Source organism: Triticum aestivum, chromosome 1B (genome assembly GCF_018294505.1).
Source record: "Triticum aestivum cultivar Chinese Spring chromosome 1B, IWGSC CS RefSeq v2.1, whole genome shotgun sequence".
Lineage (NCBI taxonomy): Eukaryota > Viridiplantae > Streptophyta > Magnoliopsida > Poales > Poaceae > Triticum > Triticum aestivum.
The window spans coordinates 554,674,565-554,700,544 of NC_057795.1; the positions used below are offsets into that span (position 1 = coordinate 554,674,565).

Sequence of the window (25,980 nt, forward strand, 5' to 3'; positions counted from 1 at the left end):
AGTCTTCTCTGGTAAGTAGCCGGTTTTCACAAAGTACTGGAGCGTGTTCTCAGTGACAATGGAGGGAACCTAGTTACAGGAAGTGGATGTCTTCGGCGACATTGTGAAGCCTAAAAGAAAGAACAATTTCGCCAGTTTAAGTTAAGCCGGAGGAAAAGCACTACAGTACATATTCAGAATAGCGGCTTAACAGGGGCCTAATGATGTGTGACTAGCTACAACTGGTGATATAAGCCGCCATGACCAGATTGATATCTATCAAGAGTGAAATATGTTAAGTGTTAAATCTAACTACAACTGGTGATGTAAGCCGCTATGGCTAGGTTGATCTATCAAAAAGAAAATTTTGCTAAGTACTGGACAAACAGGTTTCGCAGACTGGAATTATAATTTTGGATCAGTGGCAATTCAAAAAATGCAGTAATCCTAAAAGCGGCAACAGAGGAGTTCATGGCTTCTGATAAGATCTTCTATGAAGGAAAAAGTCTGTTGACATTAAAGGCAAAGGCTAAACTGCTACCGCACAAGTTATATGCTATATTTAGATCAAAAGCTACTAGGGTTGAAGGGGAAGGCGAAGAACAATGAAGAACGGCGAAGAACAATGAAGAACAGGACTAACCGTAATGCAGATCTAGAGCATAGGAAGGTGAGCACTTACAGATGCAGATGAACTGCGTTGGAGCGCTGGCGTTCTCTGGTCCCGCTCAGGTTGATGCAGCGGCCAAGGGCGAAGAGGACGGTGGGCTTCGCGGCGGCGGCGGAGCTCGAAGTGGCAGATGAGTCGCGAGAGGAGGAGGAAGACGAGAAGGAGAAGGGGGAGAATGAAAAGAGGCTGTTTGACTCTATTTATAAGGGGAAGGGTGAACAGGTAGGCGCAAAAAATTAGGAGGCCAAAACATGATTATCCAGCAGTTCGGACGCCTCGATTTTCGAAAAGGTCATTAAAGACAAAGATCCGTTAAGATATATGGGATATTGTGTAAAATTATTGACAGGTGACATCATGGTGGGTTACCACGACCGCAGAAGATGCCGTCATGGCGGGTTATGAGATCTCGCACAAATGAAGAAGGAAGGATTTTTTCTAAGTGTTGAAGATTGACATGAATGAATTCAAATCAATCTGGGGCCTAATGTTGGGGATAAAACTATTAGGTATGACCGCCCAGGGGGGGCAGGTTATACCTATGGCAGTTCATCAATATGAAGCCCACGAGGATATTGAAGATGGCGGTTCATGGGGTGAAGGCCCAAGAGCGACTTAAGGCCCATAGGGTAAACCTCCATATGTGTGTATGACTTATATTGTAAGGCAAGTATAGGAACACTAGTAGAAAAAGGGTCTAATGTGCACCTCATTAGTCCCGGTTTGAAATTGAGCAGGCACTAATGTGACCATTAGTGTCGGTTCCAACGACTAGGCGGGCTGCTCTCAGTAGTACCGGTTCGTGGCGAACCTTTAGCACCGGTTCGTGCCACGAACCGGTACTAAAGAGAGTGGTGGCAGGATGTTGTCAGACTTGGGCCCTTCCAGCACCTTTAGTACCGGTCCGTGCCACGAACCGGTACTACAGTTCATCCTACATATAAACCCTTCGTCCAGCTCACTCTGTTCTTCTCCCTTTCCCCTCTCCTCTCTATTCTTCCCCTCTTCCCCTCGAGCTCATCACACATTTTGCCCAAAATTTGTCAAGATTTGAAGGCCCCCATCCATTCAAGTGACCACAAAGGTTAGCAACTTTGTCCTTTCATCTCTCATTGCTAGATTAGCTCTTGCAATGCTTTATATAGTGATTAATTTGTGGCTTTTAGTAATTTGGGAGGAATTATATGTGGTAGTTTATTTGATTTATATGCAATTTGAGCTTAAAATAACTTTTAGTTTGCATATGTAGGTGTGGTTTACTTAGTGCCTTCCCGTCACCGTCGTAACCACCGTCGAACGTCCGCCCCGACCGTCGCCGGCACCACCTTGTGGTGAGCCTCTTGTTCTTATCTTTTTTATATAAAAAAATCATGTTTGTGTGATTTAGATATATAGTTACTTGTATAATTATCTTACCCGTACGTTGTTTGTTATACATAGTGCCATGGTTTTGATATCCATCCCCGTCGGCCCTCGTTCATGTTATGATTCGGATGTGGTATATTCTCTTTTAAAACGATTTGTTGCATTTCGTGTTTATGACAAATTATGCCCATCAAGTTGACATAGATATTTTTATCTAGGAGGTATGTGAACCGGAAATTCCAACTGACCCTATTGTCGAGAGGTTAAATTTAGTTGAAAGAGAAAATGAGTATTTGAAAGAAAAATTGAAAATAATTGAGGGGGAGAAGATGGAATTGGAGTTGCATGTTGCCGATGTCGTCGATGATCACAAGATCAAGATGGAGAAAATGTGGTTGAAGATTAGAAAGATTAGAAAATATGCCATTGGTAGTGAGGCTTGGTATTATTATGTTGTTGGATCAATTGTTACCTTAGTTGTGATCTTGATCGCATTTGTTGTTGCATTTAAATGCTTTAGCTAGAGAGTTATTTGTATGTTGCATTTAAGTGTTGTATGAACTTTATGTATGAACTTGTATTAATTTGGTCTATTCAGTGGTGTGTAATGAAGATGAGCCGGCAATGGATGTACGATGACCGATGCTCTCCCCAGTTTGTTGATGGCGTGCATAATTTTCTGATTGCGGCTCAGGCAAACAAGCGGGCGGATGGTTTTATGCCTTGTCCATGTGTTGGTTGTAAGAATGATCACAATTACTCTAACTCAAGAGCCATTCACGTCCACTTGTTTGAGTCCGGTTTCATGCCCCACTATAATGTTTGGACCAAGCACAGAGAAAGAGGGGTTACGATGGAAGACAATGAAGAAGAAGAGAACGACGATAGCTATCCTGGCCATGGGTTCCCTGAATACGATGATACAACAATGGGGAAGAAGCTGAGCCAGCAATGCGAGAAGAAGCCGAGCCGGCAATGCGGGAAGAAGCTGAAGAAGAGGCATCAGATGAGCCCGCTGATGATCTAGGTCGGGCCATTGCCGATGCAAAGAGAAACTGCGCAAGTGAAAAGGAGAAGAAGAAGTTGCAGCGCATGTTAGAGGATCACAAGAAATTGTTGTACCCGAATTGCAAAGCTGACAAGAAAAAGTTGGGCACCACATTGGAATTGCTGCAATGGAAGGCAGAGAATGGTGTATCTAACAAGGGATTTGGAAAGTTGCTAGTAATGATAAAGAATATGCTTCCAAAGGACAACAAATTGCCCGAGAGTACGTATGAAGCAAAGAAGGTTGTCTGCCCTCTAGGGTTAGAGGTGCAGAAGATACATGTATGCCCTAATGACTGCATCCGCTACCGCGGTGAGTACGAGGATTTGAACGCGTGCCCCGTATGCGGTGCATTGCACTATAAGATCAGCCGCGATGACCCTGGTGATGTCGAGGGCGAGCGCCCCAGGAAGAAGATTCCTGCCAAGGTGATGTTGTATGCTCCTATAATACCACGGTTGAAACGTTTGTTCCAAAACAAAGAGCATGCCAAGGTGATGTGATGGCACGGAGAAGACCGTAAGAAAGACGGAAATTTGAGAGTACCCGCTGACGGGTCGCGGTGGAGAAAAATCAAGAGAAAGTACAAGGAGGAGTTTGTAGGTGACCCAAGGAACGTATGGTTTGGTCTAAGCGCAGATGGCATTGATCCTTTTGGGGAGCATAGCAGCAACCATAGCACCTAGCCTGTGACTCTATGTTTGTATAACCTTCCTCCTTAGTTGTGCATGAAGCGGAAGTTCATTATGATGACAGTGCTCATCCAAGGCCCTAAGCAACCCGGCAACGACATTGATGTGTACCTAAGGCCATTAGTTGAAGAACTATTACAGCTGTGGAATGGAAAAGGTGTACGTGCGTGGGATGAGCACAAACAGGAAGAATTTAACCTAAAGGCGTTGCTATTTGTGAGCATCAATGATTGGCCTACTCTCAGTAACCTTTCAGGACAGACAAACAAGGGATACCGCGGATGCACACACTGTTTGGATGATACCGACAGTATATATTTGGATAGTTGTAGGAAGAATGTGTGCCTGGGACATCGTCGATTTCTTCCGAGCAGGCATCCCGTAAGAAAGAAAGGCAAGCATTTCAAAGGTGAGGCAGATCACCGGACGAAGCCTCGCCACCGTACTGGCGATGATGTACATGATATGGTCAAGGATTTGAAGGTAATCTTTGGAAAGGGTCCCAGCGACAACCTGTTCCGAAGGACGCTTGCGGGCGCGTGCCCATATGGAAGAAGAAATCTATATTTTGGGACATGCCCTATTGGAAAGACCTAGAGGTCCGCTCCACAATCGACGTGATGCACGTGACGAAGAATCTTTGTGTGACCCTGCTTGGCTTCTTGGGCATGTATGGGAAGACAAAAGATACACCGGAGGCACGGGAGGACCAACACCTATGCACGGAAAAGATGGCATACATCAGGGTCATGCCAGCTACGCTCGTACCAAAGAAGAGAATGAAATCTTCTTTGAATGCCTGCTCAGTATGAAGGTACCGTCTGGCTTCTCGTTGAATATAAAGGGAGTAATAAATATGGCAGAGAAAAAGTTCGAGAACCTAAAGTCTTATGACTGCCACGTGATTATGACGCAATTGCTTCCGGTTGCATTGAGGGGGCTTCTACCGGAAAACGTTCGATTAGCCATTGTGAAGCTATGTGAATTCCTCAATGCAATCTCTCGGAAGGTAATCGATCCAGAAATCATACCAAGGTTACAAAATGATTTGGTGCAATGTCTTGTCAGTTTTGAGTTTGTGTTCCCACCATCCTTCTTCAACATCATGACGCACGTCCTAGTTCACCTATGCGAAGAGATTAACATTTTGGGTCCTGTATTTCTACACAATATGTTCCCCTTTGAGAGGTTCATGGGAGTCTTGAAGAAATATGTTCATAACCGTGCTAGGCCAGAAGGAAGCATCTCGAAGGGCCATGAAAATGAGGAGGTCATTGAGTTTTGTATTGACTTTATTCCTGACCTTAAGTCGATTGGTGTTCCTGAATCGCGGCATAAGGGCAGACTGGATGGAAAAGGCATGCTAGGAGGGGATCAAATAATATGTATGGACGGACATTCTCTCATTGAAGCACACTACACAGTTCTACAGAATTCCACGTAGGTGGCTCCGTATATGGAGGAACACAAGAATTTTCCACACTCCAAACACCCGGAGAGTCTGACGACTAGATTACACGTGAACAAACGGGGACTTTCGCCGGTTGGTTGCAGGCACGTGCCATGCATGACGGCGATATTGAAGATGACATGTACTTGTTGTCCCAGTTACCATCTTCGAATATAATGACTTTCAAAGGGTACGAGATAAATGGGAATACATTTTACACGATCGCCCAAGATAAGAAGAGCACCAACCAAAACAGTGGTGTCCGCTTTGATGCAACAACCAAGACATGAAAGGAAACATATTATGGTTACATAGAGGACATATGAGAACTTGACTATGGACGTGGTTTGAAGGTCCCTTTGTTTCGGTGCAAATGGGTCAATATGACACGAGGCAGGGTAACGGAAGACCCGTAGTATACGGAATGACAACAGTGGATCTCAACAATCTTGCATATGTAGACGAACAATTCGTCCTAGCCAATGATGTGGCGTAGGTTTTCTATGTGAAAGACATGTCTACCAGGCCGAGAAAAAGAAAAGATAAGGAAGCGAATGCATCATACGATAAGCCAAAGCGCCACATAATTCTTTCAGGGAAAAGAAACATCATGGGAGTGGATGACAAGACATACATGCCAGAAGATTATGAAAAGTTTGATGAAATTGCTCCACTCGCAGTGAATATTGATCTGAGCATCCAGTTAAACCTTTGGTCAAGCCTGAGGAGGTCAAGAACCTCCCAACGAGAATGTATGAATTGCATGATTAGTACATGAAAATTACCAAGAGTTCCAATCGAGAGTCCCTCATGGTGAAAGTCAAGGAAGAGTATTGCTTCCATAAGCTAGCTCTGGCCGTTGAGTATTCAGAACTATTTCAGTTATTCGATCAAGAGGCACTCGATAAAGCTCTCGTCAGTTGCTATTGTCTGTAAGTGATTTCTTTCTGTAATTTAAGTCTCAAGCTAGTTGTAGTGCTCATTGATCGATCATTACCTGTAATTATCCTCACTATATTCTTTTCTGTGGTATTATGCAGGATGAAGATGTATGAAATGAAAAAAGGTGGACGATATGGAATTGGGTTCATTGACCCAAATACCGTTAATGAACAAACATGGACATATCCATGGTATAAAGCAGATGTAGAGAAAAACATGCTAGAGTTCTTGAAGCGCCTCAATACCAATGAAGATATACTACTTCCTTACAACTTCATGTGAGTCACACTATCTTGTACTACAAATTCTGTTTTTACTTACTAGCTAGCTAGATGTTAATAATTAAGTGTATAGGGTTTAGGGTAGTTGATGAGTGTTATGCACATGCCCGCTTAATTAAGACATGCAAACGTGTGTGCATGTAGTTACCATTGGATCTTGTTAATCATTAAAGTTGACGAAGGAACAGTTGAAGTACTGGACTCACTACTTAAAAAAAGTGACTACTCAATCGTGAAGGGGATAGTCGACGGGTAATTTTAATCATTAACTATATGTCGGCCTCTTTAGTTCGTCATTTCCTGATATCAACTATTTAATAACTCGTTTATTCATTTTCTTTACCGGCGGGCAGGGCTTGGGCAAAGTTCAGGAATGAGGTTCCAGGTCCATGGAAAGAAAAGCTGTATTGGTTTCGACCCAAGGCATAATTAATTAAGTAGTACTAGCTATCTACCATGCATCTCTTTAATTCTAGTTTCAATACCATTAATTATCATGCTTGATTAATTATTGTTTGATTAAATTCTATTCTCGTAAAGGCCCTGAAGCAGGCAAAGGGGACTGATGTGTGTGCTACTACGTTTCTGAGAACATTCGCATGATGGTGTCCAAAAGGACCAAATATGAAAGACAGCTATGGGTACGTTTGACAGAACAATATTCACAATCTTTACATCATTATCGATATCTAGCCACATACTAATACACATGCATATTGATCTCCTTCTTAAAAGTTCAATGAGGTGCGGGAGACGCTCCTACCAGAGGAGCGCATATGAGCAATTCAAGAGGAAATAGCGGGATTTTTGCTCGACCAGGTCATAGACCCCAAAGGGGAATTCTATTACAAGCTACCGCCCCCATGAACCACTCCCAATTGTCATCGTGCTCCGAAGGCACCAAGGCAAATGCCACTGGCTCTGAAAGCAACATGTAGGAGAAATTGTATATATATACCTAATTGTATATATATATATATACATGTGTACGTGTGTGCATAATGGTGGTTGTGAGACATTCAATGATATATATAGGACAACACTATTCTAATCCTGGGATTAGAATAGTTATTTGGATCACAGCACGCCTATATAGGAGGCGCGGAGGTCCTCCTGAACTCGATCGAACAAAAAAAACGACCGTCTGTCCCCACCTCGCGTACATCCTGCACCTTGATCCCCCACATCCCGCATCGTGAACCTCCACCCCAACCCCCACGATTCACAGACACCACGCATCGCCGCCCTTGGCAACCTCGTGCGCCGCCGTCCCCGGCAACACTGTGCGCCGCCGCCACCGGCCAACCTCGCGCGCCGCTGCCACAAGGCTATCCCTGCACGCACCGCACCCGGAAACCCTGGGCGCCGTCACCCGGCAGAAACCCGGGAGGCTCCACCTCCTACCAGATCCCTCCGGCGGCGGCGACCTCCCCAGATCCCCTGCCGCCGCCGCGACCTCCCAGACCTCCCCACCGCCTCGCCATGACCGCACCGCGACCTTCCTACCGCCACCGCAGCCACACCACGCCTCCAACCGCATCGCCGGTAACAACCGCCCCTCTTCCAACCCGCCTCCAACCACCTCGCTCCCCCTGCACCGCCGACAAGGCTCCCCCCTGATTCTCGACAGGCTCCACTGCTCCTCCACGGGTCTGGCCAACCGCCCCGCCAACCATGGATCTGCCGCTGGGACCAATCTCGACGCTGCCTGCCTCCACGCACTGGTGCCATACTAAACCCTGACCACGACGACGAACACCGACGTTGCAGCTATTGCCTCTCCCTCCCTCTCCCCGATCTCTCCCATGTCTTCAATAATCTCTGTCTCTTCTTTAGGACTTGAACTTCTTTGAATTTGCACAAAAAATTACTGCAAAAAATGTTTCTGTATTGGCTTATGGGGTCTGAACTGCAGGTCTTCACTCTTTGACCGAGTGTCACTCTAGATGAACAGCGACAACAAAGGGAAACAAAGGTTAAAAATGGTGCTCACGCTCATGCACACCTCTCTCCACAAAAACTCGCCGCAGCCAACGCATTCGCTGCTCCTATGAGACGTTTGCCACTGCTACTTTTGTGTGGTGCAATGCTCTTTCAAAGTGTTTTGCGTTTGTTGCCAGCTAGGTGTTTGTGAAAATTTCTACCAAGGAGATGCTATTTAATTCATCTGTGGCTGAAGATAGAATAAAAGCACCATTTTTAGATTCAGTTTTTGGCTGGTGCCTCATGAAGTATTTCAATGCTCTCCAATGGATGGCTCGTGTATGGTTGGATTTACCAAACTAATGTAACAAATCACTAGGTTGTTCAACTTTCAAGCTGAAGAGAACTTGCACAATTAAGATATTCACAATATTCGCTTGTCATTTATATGGTACCAGCACGAGGAACAACTCGTCCTATTTTGCAGCAGTGGATGATGTTGTTTGAGGATGACTGAAGTTCAGAGTGATGTTGTACAATTAGTGATTTTTAATATCTAAAAGACAAATTTGGAAGTTCAAAAAATTTGAGCAAAAGTTCAAAAATCTTTATAACGGATTTTCCCCGTTTGTAAAAAAATAGAGAAGTTCAAATTAAAAAGAGGAGCATTTCAAAAGTTTGTATAAAAATTGATTTTCCCCATTCTACAAAAACTAGAAGTTCAAATTAAAAATAACGGCACCGTATCATTGTTTATATAAAAAAACATTTCCCCCGTTACTAACCAATAAAACTAAGAAGTTCAATTTTTAAAAATGGTGAAGTTTGATGTCTATAAAAAATTCGGATTTTTCACATTATTAAAAAATAAAACCAAGAAGTTCAAAATTTTAAAACAAAGAGGTTCAAAAAACTTGATTTTCCTCGTTATTAGAGAGTAAAACTAGGAAGTTCAAATTAAAATAACATAGAAGTTCAAAGTTGATAAGAACCTCAGATTCTCGTTCTAAAGAATAACTAATAAGTTCAAATTAAAATAAGGGAAGAACAAAAAAAGTTTTAAAAAGATTTTCCCCTTTTTTAAAAATTAGGATTTTCCCCGATACTAAAGATTAAACCAAGAAGTTCAATTTTAAAAAATAGCGTAATTCAATGTACATTAAAAACTCAGTTTTTCTTGTTACTGAAGAATAAAACCAAGAAGTTCAATTTAAAAACGTGGAAAAGTTTGATATTTAATCCAAAATTCGATTTTTTTGTTATTAAAGAATAAAACAAATAAGTTCAATTCAAGATAACAAAGAAGTTTGATGTTTCTAACAAAACTACAATTTTCATATTTCTAAAATACATAAAATAAATTCAAATAAAAAAGTTAGAGCGGTTCGATATAGAAGTTCGATGATTATAGAAAACTCAGATTTTCCTCGTTATTAAAGAATGAAAACAAGAAGTTAAAAAATAAAATAACAAGAAGTTCAACTTTTAAAAATAGAGCGCTTCAAAATTTCATAAAAATGGATTAAGAAATAAACTAAGAAGTCCATATTAAAAAGATGGAGAAGTTCGATGATTATGAAAAACTCAGATTTTCCTCGTTATTAAAGGAAACAAGAATTTCAAAAATAAAATAACAAGAAGTTCAAAAATAAAATAATAAGAAGTTCAACTTTTAAAAATAGAGCTATTCAAAATTTCGGAAAAAAAGATTAAGAAATAAAACCAGGAAGTCCATATTAAAAAGATGGAGAAGTTCGATGATTATAGAAAACTCGGATTTTCCTCATTATTAAAGAATGGAAACAAGAAGTTCAAAAATAAAATAACAAGAAGTTCAACTTTTAAAAATAGAGTGCTTCAAAATTTCATAAAAAAGATTAAGAAATTCAAATTAATATTCATAAAAACTTCGATATTTTCATGTAACCGAGAGAAGTTTAGATTGATAATTGCCAGAAGTTCACGTACTAAACACTGTGCATTTTGTATTAAAAAAAGAATAAAGAAGTAAAGAATAATTTTTTTGTTGTTATAAGTTCAAGTCCTCAGTCGGAGAAAGTTAAAAAAATTATTGTGAGAGAGGTTTGTATAAAAGGAATATCATTTGTATAACATTGACGAATAGATGAGAAAATTACAAACGAAAACACGTCACAGAAGTTCAACGTGAAAACAGCAGGAAGTTCAACTACTATACTAAATGGATTTTAGATGAAAAACTTTTAAAACCGTCGCGAGTATGAAAAAAATGATCAACACGGGAAAGTTGTGTTTTATAGCAACTTTCGATCTAGATATCATTTGCTCAATTCCGGTGAGTGGATGGAGAGCTACGAGCAGTGGATGGAGATCTACGAGCAAAAAAACACGTGAAAAACATATTGAATTTCAGGTAGACATGCTGAGAAGTTCAAGTTCTTCACGCGGTGCATTTTCAGAGAATTCATTTCGCGATAAAGGCAGAACGCATGATTTCGTTGTTTTTGAAATTACTTAAAAACGACTAGGAATCAGAGAAAACCATCAACATGAAAAAGTTTCGCACTTTCCGTAGCTTTCCAGCGGTATATTATTTGCCCCATTTTGATAAAGTTTGTAGAAATTATGGCAAAAATACGTTTTTAGCCATTTTTAAAATTGACTTAAAACAGTAAAGAATTGAGAGAAACAATATATACAAAAAAGTTTCACATTTCCTCAAGCTTTCCAATGCCGTATCATTTGTTTCATTCAGACGTACGGTTAAAAAATTAGCTTGAAAATATAAACTCGGTGGAACTTGTACCGTTTTCTAAATTACTTTTAAACCGTTCGAAATTAGGAAAAACTTTCAACATGAAAAAGTAGCACATTTTCACAAGATTTCCAACGCCATATCATTTGCCTCAATTGGATTAGCCGTTTAGAAATTATATTGAAAATACGAGCTCGGCTGTTCGGTTTGCAAAATTTTACGATTTTCCAAATTACTCTTTATCTATAGGGAATTAGAGAAAACTTTCAACATGACGAAGGAGCGGTTTTGCAGCAGCTTTCCAACGCCATATTATTTATCTCATTCCGATAAACGATTTAGAAATGCGATCGAAATACGATTCATGTTTTTTGTATGAAGAAAAAACGGTTTTCAAAACTGCTCTTAAACCGCTTACATTTTGCCAAAAATTTAACTTGGGTCATGATACTGGTGTCCATAGCTTTCCAACGGTATATCGCATGCCCCATTTGGACACCTTTTAGCTGAAGTTCAACCTAGTACACGGGAAAGGTCAGGCGCGTTACTCGGGAAGTTCATGTTGTAATCAGAATAGTATTCTGATCTCGTGATCAGAATAGTGTTTATGTGTGTGTGTGTGTATATATATGCATAACATATACAATATGTAGTATCCGAAAATACCAGCAAACGAAAAGAATTAAATGGAAAACACAAAATTAAAGGGAAAATAAATAATAAAACCAAAACCCCCCAAAAATTTTAGTACCGGTTGGTAACAGGGCTCCCTGCCCCCGGCGCTGGCACGTGCCACGTGGTGGTCCTTTAGCGGCGGTTCATGTAGAATCGGTACTAAAGGGGGGGGACCTTTAGTCCCCACCATTTAGTGTTGGTTACAGAACCGACACTAAAGGACCTTACGAACCGGAGCTATAGCCCGGTTCTGCACTAGTGGAAGTCACCGAGCCGGACACGTTGTCTATGAGCCGGACGGAACTCCGTGAGCCGCTGGGCGTCAAACTGTGTATATAAAGGGACGACCCGGCGGCGGTTCCGGGCAAGAAACAAGAGATCGAAAGCTAGGTCAAGCGTATTCGCTCCCTGGTAATTGAGACATAAGCAATACCACCTCAGACTGGATTAGGCCTTTACCTTCACCGCAAGGGGCTGAACCAGTATAAACTCCTGTGTCCTTTGTCCCGTTTAACCCCTTTAAGCTAACCTAGTTGCGATAGCTCCACGACTAAGTCCTCACACCAGGACATATGTTGTGACTATTCCACGACACATCAGATCTCGACAAATGCACCGCAAAAAGAAGATTACATCAAATAGATCTCCAAGAACATTGAGGAGAACATTGTATTGAAGATCAAAGAGAGAGAAGAAGCCATCTAGATACTAGCTATGGACCCGTATGTCTGTAGTAAACTACTCACACATCATTGGAAGGGCAGCAAGGTTGATGTAGAAGCCCTCCATGATCGAATCCCCCTCCGACAGAGTGCCGGAAAAGGCCCCAAGATGGGATCTCATGAGAACATAAGCTTGTGGTAGCGAAAAAGTATTTTTGGTGTGCCCTATGGTCTATGGGGAATATTTGGGTATTTATATAATGAAGATTAGGGTCGGAAGTGCCACGGTAGGCCCACAAGCTTGGGGGCAAGCCCTCATGCGGCTTGAACTATGTCGGTATTTTCCCAAAGAGGAAGGGATGATGCAGCACAGCTACAGTAGGTATTTCCCTTAGTGATGAGACCAAGGTTATCGAACCAGTAGAAGAACCACGCAACATCATGTAAACAGCTCCTGCACAGAAAGAACAAATACTTGCAACCTGACATAAGAGAGGGATTGTCAATCCCTCACGGGTAAAAAGTTAGATAAAATTATAGTAGATTGGATAAACAGATCTCACGGGAATGCGAGATAAAATAAATAAATAAAAATTACAGCAAGGTATTTTTTGTGTTTTTGGATTAATAGATCTGAAAATAAAAGCAAATAAAAATAAATCTCGAAGGCAAATATAATAAAAAAGAGACCCGGGGGCCGTAGATTTCACTAGTGGCTTCTCTCGAGAAAAATAGCACATGGTGGGTAAACAAATTACTATTGGACAATTGATAGAACTTTAAATAATTATGACGATATCCAGGCAATGATCATTATATAGGATCACATCTAAGATTAGTAGACCGACTCCTGCCTGCATCTATTACTATTACTCCACACATCGACCGCTATCCAGCATGCATCTAGTGTATTAAGTTAATGGAAAAAAGGAGGAATGTAATAAGAACGATGACATGATATAGACAAGATCTATTTATGTAGAAATAGACCCCATCTTGTTATCCTTAATAGCAACGATACATACATGTCGGTTCCCCTTTTGTCATTGTGATAAAGCACCGTAAGATCGAACCCATCACAAAACACCTCTTCCCATGGCAAGAAAAATCAATCTAATTGGCCTAACTAAACCAAAGATTCGAAGAAGAAATACGAGGCTATAATTAATCATGCATATAAGAGATCAAGAGACTCAAATAACTTTCATGGATAAAAACACAGATCTGACCATAAACTCAAAGTTCACCAGATCCCAACAAACACACCGCAAAAAAGAGTTACATCAAAATCAAATAGATCTCCAAGAGACCATTGTATTGCGAATCAAGAGAGAGAGAGAGGAAGCCATCTAGCTACTAACTATGGACCCGTAGGTCTACAATGAACTACTCACGCATCATTGAAGAGGCATCAGTGAGGATGATGAACCCCTCCATGACGGTGTCTAGAATGGATCTATGGTTTCTAGAACTTGCGGCGGCTGGAATTGATTTTCGTCGACTCCCCTAGGGTTTCTGGAATATTGGGGTATTTATAGAGCAAAGAGGCGGTGCGGGAGGCCACCGAGGATGGGCACAACCCACCTGGGCGTGCCTGGGCCCCAGACGTGCCCTGGTGGGTTGTGCTCCCCTCGACGCACCCCTCAGGTACTTTCTTGGCCCATCGTGTGTCTTATGGTCTAGAAAAAATCACCAAAAAGTTTCCTTCGTTTGGACTTCGTTTGATATTAATTTCCTGCCAAGTAAAAAACAAACAAAAAACAGCAACTGGCACTGGGCACTATGTCAATAGGTTAGTCCCCAAAAATGATATAAAGTTGCTATAAAATGATTGTAAAACATCCAAGAATGATAATATAACATCATGGAACAATAAGAAATTATAGATACGTTGGAGACGTATCATCATGCCATCTTATTTTGAATGCAGATCAATCCAGAATTTGCATTGTTAAGGGTGTCTCCAATGGCAACCCGCAAATTTCCTCCTGCATCCGTCAACGGACAGGGGGGCCAGTCTGTGAACATGGATGCGCGAGGCCGCCATCCAACGCTCCCTGCATACATTTCAACAACAATCCGAACAATCGGATGAAATTTGTTCAAACTTGGCCGGATTTTCATACAAACATGACATATTTTTAGATTTCAAACATTCAGAACAAAAAAGTCGTTCTAACCCGACACTAAACCTACTATACGGCGGCATCTGCCGTACACGCCCTTGTCATCCTTCACCGTCGTCTCCATGGGCACCGACGATAAGACCAGTGAAGTGGAGCGGCGGTCTCCGGCGAGGAAGAGTAGAACACGAGAGACGGACCGACCCACATGGGACACAAGGCCCTGCTGCCTCTTGTGCCCTACTCATTCTCGGAGGAGTTCGCGCGTTGTCAGTCGCTGGTGGACATGAGGTCCATGATGGAAATGGTGGCGCCCATACTGTCGTCGCCCCACATGGCCGACTGATGGTTCGTCGGCGGCACGCATGAGGCGCAGCTGGCGTTGTTCTCATATGCGATCACCTGTAAGTGCGCCTCCGTGACGGCATCGCACGCTGTTCCGCGATAAAGTTGGGGTTCCGCGGCCATGGACGCCACGACCTCCTGGCTTGCAGACTCGCCATCGATCTGGCCCTCCGCTAGCCGGTGCTGCTCCAGCGACACCAACAAAGGCACCGGCGCAGGAAGCTCCTCCGCCATGGCGGCGTTGTAGTGCGCCTGCGCCTGTGCCAGCCGGCATGCATAGGCGATGGCTTCGGTGCGGTGTCGTCGAAGCCCGTCTCCATCGTGGGGTCGTCCTCGTCGTCAGAGACCTCGGGCGAGCTGGACGGCAGGCCGGCCTGGCTCTACCAGACGACCTCATGGGGCGGCCAGCTCATGCTTCGTCTTCGTCGATAGGCTCTCCCACAGAGAGTTACCGTTGACTGTCATGGCAGATGTGGTGCAAGGGAGGAGGATGTGGAGCGGCTTGTGTTGTGGCATGGATTAGATCGGGTGTGGACGCCTTTAAATAGCGGAGTGCAGTGAGGCCAGACGTCCGGGTGCGTCAATGCCCGTCGCCGGAGTGGGTTTCTCGGCCTGCGAGCCTGCTTAATGGCGACATACGGACGGACAGGGCATTGAACGGGCGTGGTAAATATCCGTCCCGTCCCGTCCAGTAACGCTTATTTGGCATTGAACATGCGCGAACATCAGGGACGCGTCGCTGGCGACGCCCTCGGCCGGTGCGCCGCTTCAATGCCGGCGCCAGTTAAAGGTCGCGTCCGCTATGTAGTCGACTTCAATGGGGAGCGGCCGGCAGCATGAATGCGGGCAGCTGGCACCGGGCGAAAACACACGCGGGCGAGGAAGGACGGTTTTGAGTGGGTCAGGGTGGTCAGAAACGGGCGTGGGTATAGTCTGGACACGCGCAAAGCCTCCACGTTTGTCTCCGGTTTGCGGGAGAAAGTGCGTCCGCACACCTTGTGGACGAATGCAGGACTGCGGTGGATGGCACGCACGGTCCGGACGTATGCGGACGGTTCGAGGGTGGCTGTTGGAGATGCCGTGATACTGACTAGCATATTCTTTTTGAAAAGGGCGCTAATCTAATCTTGAGAGTGTTGTGCTGGGCTGGTAACAAATGCATTTTGGGTGCGATCATCTATCCAACTGACCCCGATATTACCACAAGACCCTGTGAAAAGAGCGATGTAACAATAATACCCTCGCCGGAAGCAAAGCAGAAACCCACTCGCAGATATTACAGGGGCCGTATTGAAAACAAACTCCCCCAAAATCCATTCATTACTTAACCGGCCCGTCCCCAATCGCAGCACACTCCTCACCGCCACCTCCAAGCCCCCGGCGACGCCCCGCCTCGACCTCGCCGCCGCTCCAGCCCACGGTTCGCGGCTCCCCGGCCGCCGCAGCCGGATTCGCCTCCTCGCCGGCGGGTGAAGTCGGTCAAGCCTAGGCTCAGGCGTTTCGCATCGCCCGAGCCCCCTCGGCGTCGGCTCGGGCCCGGGCCGCTCCCTCCTTCCTCGAAACCCTAGATTCCGCCGCCCCCCCGCGCGGTGCGATCGTGCGGCCCGCGGCCTCCCGCGATGCCCATATAAGGAGGCCCCCTCTCCCCCCCGAGGCTCTCGACACAACCGCTCTCGCGCTCTAGGGTTTGCGCCGCCGCCGCCTCGAGGACAATGGGACGCACGGTGGTTTCCGACGAGGAAGGTACGCGATTTCGTTGCTGATTTCTGCGGTTTCGCGTGTTTTGGTGCCCTCGGCGGCGGTCTGTGCGCGTTTTCTGATGGGAAAAGCTTGCGCTTCTGTTGGAACCCTAGAGGACGACTTCATCGAGGCCGAGGAAGAGGACGAGCCGCGGCCGTCGCGGAGGGCCAGGGATGATGACGACGAGCAGGACGACGACGATGAGGAGGATGATGATGAAGGTTAGTTTCTCGTAACGACCTCCCCATTACGTTTGCTTGCGCGAGCGATTTGTTGGCTGGAGTTATCCTTTCCTCTCGATTGAGATGCTTTTATGTGCTGTGCGGTACTGTGTTTCGGGCGTTCTCTTGCTTGATTTCTTATTTCAATTGTTCTTATTGTCTATTACGATGTTGTGGTATTGATTCCAGTTTGCAGCAGTTGCCTTTTTCTAGTTGAATCGCCTGTGATTGTGTTCTCGAGCTAGTATAGCAATAACGGGGTGACCTTGTTTGTGAGCAGATGAGGGACAGAATGAGTACGAGAAGGATGGCTTCATAGTGGATGATGCGGATGAAGACGAGGAAGAGGAGGAGGAGGAGGCGAGAGCTAGTGATGATGAAAGACGCAAGAAGAAAAAGAAAAGAAAGAAGAAGAGGTAGTTTCTTTTTATGCCTCGTCATGAAACAGAGTATGTCTTATTCTTTGTGAGTTTCTAAACTGCAAGAAATGTGGCCAGAGAGACGGAGGATTTCGAGCTTGATGAGGATGACTACATGTTGCTCCAGGATAATAACATTACTGGCATCACTCGTCCAAAGCCTCCTGTATGCTTTAAGATAATCTTTGTGTCTGTTTTGGACTTCCATGAGTTTTTGCATGCTTCTCAGTAATGTGCCTTCTCATTTTGCTGACGGTAGGAAAATAAGTTTAAGCGGTTGAAGAAGGCAGGACGGGAATCTGAAATGGATGGGCGCTCTGGCTTCTCCGATCATGACGGAGCAGGAAAAGGCCGGACTGCTGAGGAGACAGTTCGTAGCTCCTTGTTTGGTAATGAAGGTATCTGCTTCTGAATCCTCTTCACTTTGCTTGTTTTCCAATGCTGGAAGTTTCCTGTCTAATTTTTAATTTGCTGCAATATCATTTGCTCAGAACCGTTTGAGGAGGATTTTGTTGAGGAGGATCAGCAGGTAGATGAAGATGAGGTTGGTGAAGATGATATGGATGATGAAATGGGCGATTTCATTGTGGACGAAGAGGAAATCGATGTGAATGGCCAAGTTGTGAAGTATGCTCTTATGTTCTGTATTGTGTGTTAATGGTTCTCTATCCATGTGAAATTATTCAGACCTTATATTTGCTGTTATTATTAAATGCACACATGCTATTGTACTGCAGAAGGAAGAAGGTTAAAAGAAAGCCTCTGCGACAAGCTGCAGGTGTATCATCATCTGCGCTACAAGAGGCCCATGATATATTTGGGGATGTTGATGAGCTATTAGCACTAAGAAAACAAGAGCTTGAGAGGGATGCTATTAATTCCGGCGAGTTGAGAGGAAACAGGCTTGAAGATGAGTTTGAACCATTTATTCTCGCAGAAAAGTATATGACACCAAAGGATGAGCAGATAAAAGAAACTGATATACCTGAGAGGATCCAGGTAAGTTACCAGTTAGAAATGTTTGATTCTGTCTTGATTTTGGTTTGTAATGCATATCTGATTCATAATTGCTTCTTCCTCAGCTGTCTGAAGAGTTAACTGGCAATCCTATAGATGGCGATGCAAATAGAGAGGAAGAAAGTGTATGGATACACAACCAACTAATCGGGGATGCATTTCTGTCCCTTTTTGGCAATGGGCAATTGAACAAGGAGATTGATCAGAGTGACATCGTGAATGTCTTGAACATGCTACATACCCACAAATTTGAAGTACGAAAAACTATAGGATCTCATTGCATAATTTCTTATGTTTGATCTGCTGACTTGGTTATTGTTGCACATCAGATTCCATCTCTGTGCGTAATTTCTTATGTCTGATGTGCTGACATAGGTATTGTTGCCTGTCAGGTTCCATTCATTGCAATGTATAGGAAGGAAAGTTGCATGAGTCTGATAAAAGATAACGATGCCAATGAACAAGCAAATGAAGAAGATACGCGTAAAATGAAGTGGCATAAGGTAACCGATCAGTGTCCACTACTAGACAGGTGTTAGGCTCCCTTGATTATCAAGATTTTACAATTGCTGACACAGTTCGTCTGCTGTTTGTAGCTGCTTTGGGCTGTTCAGACCTTAGACAGAAAGTGGCTTCTTCTTCAGAAGCGCAAGGTTGCTTTGCAGATTTATTATGAGAGAAGATATGATGACGAGAAACGAAGAATAGATGATGTTACAAGGCAGGCACTTAATCGACAACTCTACCACTCTATCATTGATGCACTGAAGGAAGCAAAATCAGAGAAAGAAGTGGAGGATGTTGACGCGAAATTCAATTTACATTTCCCTCCTGGTGAAGTTGAAGAAGTAGGTCAATTTAAGCGACCAAAAAGGAAATCCTTGTACAGTATTTGTCACAAGGCAGGGTTGTGGGAGGTTGCTAACCAATTTGGTCGGAGTGCTGAGCAATTAGGCCAACATCTAACTTTAACGAGGATACCTGTACGTGATCTAACTCACACTTTGCATTATCCTTCTATGGAAGGATACTGGATATGCAACCTATCCTTTATCTGCATATATGACATTCTGCCCTGGCTAAATCTATTGTACCCGTGACACCTTTTCTGCTTCTGCTGCTTTCAGGAAGCGGGCGAGCTTGACAGTGGGAAAGATTCTCCTGAAGATGTTGCTGCAAATTTCACATGCGCAATGTTTGAAACGTCACAAGATGTCCTTCGGGGTGCCAGACACATGGTACCAACATCTTACAAATTTAACCAGTCCTCACAGGAAGCTAGGCTATTCATTTCATCTGACTTGATACAGTTTCGTTTATTTTTATCTTATCAGGCAGCAGTTGAGATCGGTTGTGAGCCTATTGTAAAAAAGCATATCAGGGGTATCTTCATGGATAAAGCAGTTGTATCAACAAAGCCCACACCTGAGGGCAGTTCGGTCATAGATGCTTACCACCAATTATCAGGTGTGGAGTGGCTGCAAGAGAAACCACTAAGCAAGTTTGGAGATGCACAGTGGCTTCTTATTCAGAAAGCAGAGGAAGAAAAGCTTCTCAAGGTTACCATAACATTGCCAGAGGATGCAAAGAAAGCGCTCATGTCTGAGGCTCGTGAGAATTACTTAAGTGACTGTGTCAGCAAGTCTGCACAACTGTGGGATGAGCAACGGAAGATGATACTGGATGATGCCTTCTTGAATTTTCTACTTCCAGCAATGGAAAAGGAAGCTCGATCACTGTTGACAGCAAAAGCCAAATGTTTTTTGTCTATGGAATATGGGAAACAGTTCTGGGACAAAGTTTCTCTTGCTCCTTGGAAGAAGAAGGATGCGGACAAGAAGGATGCGGACATTGATCTGGATGATGAGTCAGAGTTACGAGTAATGGCCTGCTGCTGGGGTCCTGGGAAGCCAGCAACCACATTTGTAATGCTAGACTCATCAGGAGAATTGGTTGATGTTCTGTATGCTGGTTCTATTAGTCTTAGATCTCAAGGTGTTGCTGAACAGCAGCGTAAGAGAAATGACCAGCAGAGGGTTCTGAAGTTCATGACTGACCATTCGCCACATGTTGTGTGTGTAGGAGCTTCGAATTTGAACTGCAGACAACTCAAGGATGATATTTATGAGGTATTATTTTATTTGTTTGCAAGTGAATTATGGCTGTTATTGTTTCTGTTCATAAGTATATGCTTGATGTTTGTTCTCCTTTCATCTGTTCGTTATTTCGGCTGTCATAATATATCACCATGTCCGGTCACGACCACATGTGATCAGTTATTGTTGCCAATGCAGAAATCATTATTGTTGCTTTTCTTTTGTCAATTGCATGCAAGCATATTTTTCCCCTACTGTGATTTGTAGGCACAAAGATGCCATCACGTGTTCTGCTAGGGGATTCCCTGGGCTGGCAATTCCTTTTAATGCTTACTGGCACTCTTCCATCGTAAAAACTAGAGGATACCCCCGCGTTGCTGCGGGAATTGGTTGATAACATGAGAACCAAAATAAAATATACATATGACTTGTTATAGTTGATAGTGTGAAGTTGTAACAATATTTATTGAATTTAAGTAGAATATAATTGAATGGAAAACATCATCCCATGAATAGTTGAACGTTGTGGTGGGTCTTCCTATGCATGATTGCATGTTGAGGTGGGCATTATCCCCTTCCTGGTTGTATGATGAGGTGGCATGCTTTCAAGTTTGACTCCCTTAGGTATATAGGATTCCGACAGTTGTTATTGGCTGGGTGCTCGCTCCAGTATTTCTACCCACATGAATATTTCCTGTCATTCTGTATGATGAGGTGGCATGCTTTCAAGTTTGACTCCCTTAGGTATATAGGATTCCGACAGTTGTTATTGGCTGGGTGCTCGCTCCAGTATTTCTATCCACATGAATATTTCCTGTCATTCTGTTTAGTTTCTTATTTGGCATGAATGTGGATAGATAGCGTCAATAAAATAATGTGTTTGCTTTGTATAGGTTATTTTCAAAATGGTGGAAGACCACCCAAGAGATGTGAACCCACAAATGGAAAATTTCAGCATTGTCTATGGTGATGAATCTGTGCCTCGCTTGTACGAGAACTCTCGAATATCTTCAGATCAGCTGCCTGCCCAGTCAGGTATAGTACAACGTGTTGATTTACTGTTTGCTCTTCTGGTCACGAACCTTTCTAATATGTACTTTTAATTATGTATAGCTATCGTGAAGCGTGCTGTGGCCCTTGGTCGGTACTTGCAAAATCCTTTGGCGATGGTTGCAACACTTTGTGGACCCGGGAAAGAGATACTGTCATGGAAACTACACCCCCTTGAACAGTTCCTTACTCCCGATGAGAAGTATGAAGTTGTTGAGCAAGTAATGGTCGATGCGACAAATCAGATCGGCTTTGATGTTAATCTTGCTGCTAGCCATGAGTGGCATTTTTCCACTTTGCAGTTTGTTGCTGGTCTGGGACCGCGCAAAGCTTCAGCTTTGCAGAAGGAGTTGGTAAGAGAGGGATCCATTTTTAGTCGCAAGGAGCTGGTGAAACCCTTAGGCAGGAAAGTATTCATGAATGCGTCTGGGTTTTTACGCGTCCGACGAAGTGGTGCTGCTGCAGCTAGTGCCCAGATCATTGATCTTCTTGAGGATACAAGGATCCATCCTGAATCATATGCGTTGGCAAAGAATTTGGCCAAGGATGTCTGTGCCGGGGATGGAGTTGAAGCGAATGAGATGGATGATGATGAGCAAGAGATGGCAATTGAGCATGTGAGAGAGAAGCAGGATCAGCTTGACCGTCTTGACATAGATGAATACAGCAGAAGCATCGGAGATGATAAGAGAGAAACGCTGATTGACATAAAGTTGGAGCTACTGTGTGGTTTCAAAGATCGGAGGACCCCTTATGCCGAGCCAAGTCCAGATGAGGAGTTCTGGTTGCTTTCTGGTGAAACTGAGGACAACATATCAGATGGAAGGATTGTTCAAGTAACTGTTCGGCATATACAAGATAACCGAATAATTTGTACCTTTGATTCTGGGTTAAAAGCCATAGTTATGGGAGACAACTATTCTGATGATGGCTTTGATCTAGAATCACTGCAGTTACATGAAGGCGATGTATTAACTGGCAAAATTAAGAATGTGAATAAAAATAGGTTCATAGTTTACCTAACATGCAAGCAGAGTGAAATAAATAGATGGCCATTCTCGAGAAGTAACCATGATCCATACTATCGTCCACAAAAGGTGGTTCTGGCCCAGGATGACAAGGCTCGGAAACAAAAGGAAGCGAAGAAACATTTCAAGCCCAGGATGATTGTTCATCCTCACTTTCAGAATTTGACGGCGGAAGAGGCAATGCAGGTGTGTTGTCCTGTTGAATAGTTCTTTTCTGTCCCTTTACTTTCTTTATTAACTTCTTTCCCTTTCTGTAATAGTAGCTAATCTTAACTCATTGAAACAGTTCCTGGGGGACAAAGAGCCTGGCGAGAAAGTCATTCGGCCTAGCTCTAGGGGCCCATCATTTCTAACGCTTACCCTGAAGATATTTGATGGTGTCTTTGCACACAAGGAGATAACCGAAAGTGGAAAGGATCATAAAGATATTACAAGTTTGCTTCGCCTCGGAAAAACACTGACCATTGGTGATGAAACTTTTGAAGATCTTGATGAGGTTGGTTTACATACAAGATGATTTCCATAGCAATTATTCTGTAGACATCAGTTTGCTGCAATTCCACTATGAAAAATGCCACTAGTTAGAACCGAACTTGCCAAAATACCACTGTGAAAAACCGACTTGCCAATATAGCACTACTTTCAGTTTTCTCTAACCAAAATACCACTAGTGGCAAACTGAGACTAACACCATCCAAAAAGGACTTGCATGACCTTACCTCTTCATATCCGAAGCTTAAATTTTATTCACAAAAGAGCACCTACAGTGCAACATTTCAGCACCAAATTAACATGAATATAGCTACATATAACAACAGACTCACAACCATCTCACTTTGCATCATTTAACAACAATATAGCAACAGAGGAACTGGTCGAGCTAATCTGGGCAATGCCAAGAAGAGGGCGGCTCAGCAGGTTAGAGTTCCTGCAGCAGGCACCAATGGAAGCAGTGGGAGGCCCCGGGCAGGCAAGCAGCAGGGAGGCGGGATGAGGCAGAGCAGGGCCGATTGGTGCCGGAGCTGAGGCGTTGGGTGGCCCAGCTATGCGCCCGTGGGTGGGATCGACAAGCGCCGGGCTTCCCAGCCGCGCGCCCGCGGGCAGGATCAACGGGCATCGGGCTTCCCAGCCACGCGCCCAGGGAGGAGGTCGGCGAGCGGAGAGGTTACAGGGTGAGTGTCGCAGAGGGTTAGAGGGAGAGAGGGGCTGCAGGGAGGCGCCGGCGAGGGCTGCAGGGAGGCGCCGCCATGGCTCTCTGCTGGGTGTGGGAGGGGCTGGAGAGGAAACCTGATTAGGGGTAGCTGCTACGGGGGTAAATTTGGAATACTCAAAAAGCTGACGAGTCTGTAACTGTTTGACTAACAGAAAAAGTTTGACAATTGACAGAAGTGCTATTTTGACAATGAAAACTGAGCTTGGAGTGCTATATTGGCAAGTCGGTTTTTTATAGTGGTACTTTGGCAAGTTTGGTTCTGACTAGTGGTATTTTGGCTATTGTCTCATTTCATTTCTGTTGTAGCAGTCAAGATTGGCATCTGTTTTAACTTTTGGTATGTTTCTTTCCTTGTACAAATATGCAGGTAATAGACCGATATGTGGATCCATTGGTAGGCCACCTGAAAAGCATGCTCTCTTATCGCAAATTCAGGAAAGGGTTAAAAGGCGAAGTTGATGATATGTTGAGGGCTGAGAAATCAGAGAATCCAATGAGAATAGTCTATTGTTTTGGCATATCTCATGAACATCCAGGCACCTTCATATTATCTTACATCAGGAGTACAAACCCACATCATGAGTATGTTGGGTTATACCCAAAGGGCTTCAGATTCCGGAAGAAAGATTTTGACAGCATTGATCGTCTTGTGTCATATTTTCAAAAACATATTGACAAACCACCACCTGATGCTGGCCCTTCAATGCGAAATGTTGCGGCAATGGTACCTATGAAAAATTCAGCTTGGGGTTCTGGTGGTGCGAATGACGGAAGGAGGGGAGATGGTGATAATGATAGGGACAGACCTTTTTCTGGAAGATCAGGTCAGTCCTTGAATGTGTTTGCATTTTGCAATACTTGGTTAGCAAGCACATCTGCATTCAATTGTGTCGTCATTGTTTACCACTAACATTTGCTTGCTTAGTGTATCTTCGTGTTGATGACCTGTCCTCATTTTCTTACTGGAATTATTGGAACCATATTATGGCTAGTTTTGTTGAAGTCTGTACCCACAAAGCAACTGTTTTAAAGGAGTTACCGGAACCACATTATATGGCTAGTTTCATATAAGTTTTGTTGATTCTGATGAACTGTTTTGAACCTTGTGTCACGGAAAATGATCTGATCTCCCCTGTTCTCAGTGGTTTTCAAACCTACCCTGTATTAGTTTTGCTGGTCTTATTCTTGTTCTGTCTCCCGTGTTTGTTGATCACCATCGCTTCATAGAGTTGTCACTAAGATCCTGCCAAACAAATGAAATGTTAAAGGATGTTCAGAAGTGCGCCATCAATCTTAATTTGTCATTTCTTCTCCTAAGCAGGAGGCAGGTTTGATTCAAGGAACAGTTCTGGCGGCCGTGGACGTGGGCGTGGTCGGGGCCGAGGTAACTTTGGCAGTGATGGTGATGGTGGCGGTGGTGGAGGATGGACTGATAACATAGGCAGTGGGGGAGGTGCGTGGGGCACTGGCGGAGGATCTGGAGGCGGGGATGCTGGATGGGGTGGTGGGGGCGACAGCAACCGTGGCGGCGGTGGGGATGGAGGCTGGGGCGCACCTGCTGCTGCCGCTGCCACTGACGGTGGCACAGGAGGCTGGGGTACACCTGCTGCCGCTGCTGCCACTGACGGTGGTGCCGGAGGCTGGGGAGCAGCTACTACTCCTGGTGCTGCTGGTGACGACTCAGGATGGGGCAGCGCCAAGAAGGCCGTCCCAGCACAGGATTCTGGAGGTGGGTGGGGGTCTGGCGGTGGGGGCTGGTGAAGGATATTTGCTTTGCAGCATAAACCATAAACTACCTACTGTAGATCTATCAAGTGGAAACTTGTTTTTATGTTTGAACCCTGTTATGCTTCTGCCTGGTGCTGTCGATGGGTGAACGTTGGCACTGTTTTGGGACTTGGTAACCTGCTAGTTGCTGCTGCTGGCCTTGTTATATTCTGGACGGCCTTATATGTTTCAATGCATGTACAGTTTCCAGACATTTGGTATCTTGGTTCTTGGTGGTCTCTCGGTATTCTTATGATTGATGTCTATGTTTAATAATCGTGCTACTATGCTAGTTCTATGAATGTGCATGCTCCATTTTTCTGCTTGGGTATAGCTCAAGGTCAAATTGCCAACATGTAGAACCGCAGTTGAATGTACTAGTACATTTGAGCTTACATGGGTGCTTTTATGTGGCTACAGCACTTAAATTTTAGGAACCATTTTGCATTATTGACCTGCGTTGGCGCACGAGCCTCAGTTTGGATTGTCCTCGGTTTGGACTCAATCAAGAGGGGTTCGAATCCTGCATTCCTGCGTGCC

At 44.1% G+C, this 25,980-nt stretch overlaps 1 protein-coding gene across 1 annotated transcript; it reads left to right on the forward strand.

Moving 5' to 3' along the window:
• Positions 1–16,225: 16,225 nt before the first annotated feature.
• Positions 16,226–25,679, forward strand: LOC123137963 (transcription elongation factor SPT6 homolog). Its single transcript, XM_044557856.1, has 17 exons — positions 16,226–16,632; positions 16,743–16,850; positions 17,131–17,266; positions 17,348–17,435; positions 17,529–17,667; positions 17,761–17,896; positions 18,007–18,268; positions 18,352–18,540; positions 18,679–18,789; positions 18,883–19,269; positions 19,414–19,524; positions 19,621–20,415; positions 21,276–21,417; positions 21,496–22,646; positions 22,747–22,956; positions 24,041–24,497; positions 24,995–25,679. Exons 1-17 carry the CDS (start codon positions 16,602–16,604, stop codon positions 25,432–25,434), a joined length of 4,893 nt encoding a protein of 1,630 aa, XP_044413791.1. The 5' UTR covers positions 16,226–16,601; the 3' UTR covers positions 25,435–25,679.
• The last annotated feature ends 301 nt before the right edge of the window (positions 25,680–25,980 follow it).

What these genes read in the sequence shown, in the direction of transcription:
- LOC123137963 (XM_044557856.1), top strand. Translation starts at nt 16,602, where the DNA reads ATGGGACGCACGGTGGTTTCCGACGAGGAAG. An exon ending in TACATACCCACAAATTTGAA is followed by an intron (nt 18,541 to 18,678) that starts GTACGAAAAACT and finishes GTTGCCTGTCAG; the next exon opens with GTTCCATTCATTGCAATGTA. An exon ending in TCAGCTGCCTGCCCAGTCAG is followed by an intron (nt 21,418 to 21,495) that starts GTATAGTACAAC and finishes AATTATGTATAG; the next exon opens with CTATCGTGAAGCGTGCTGTG.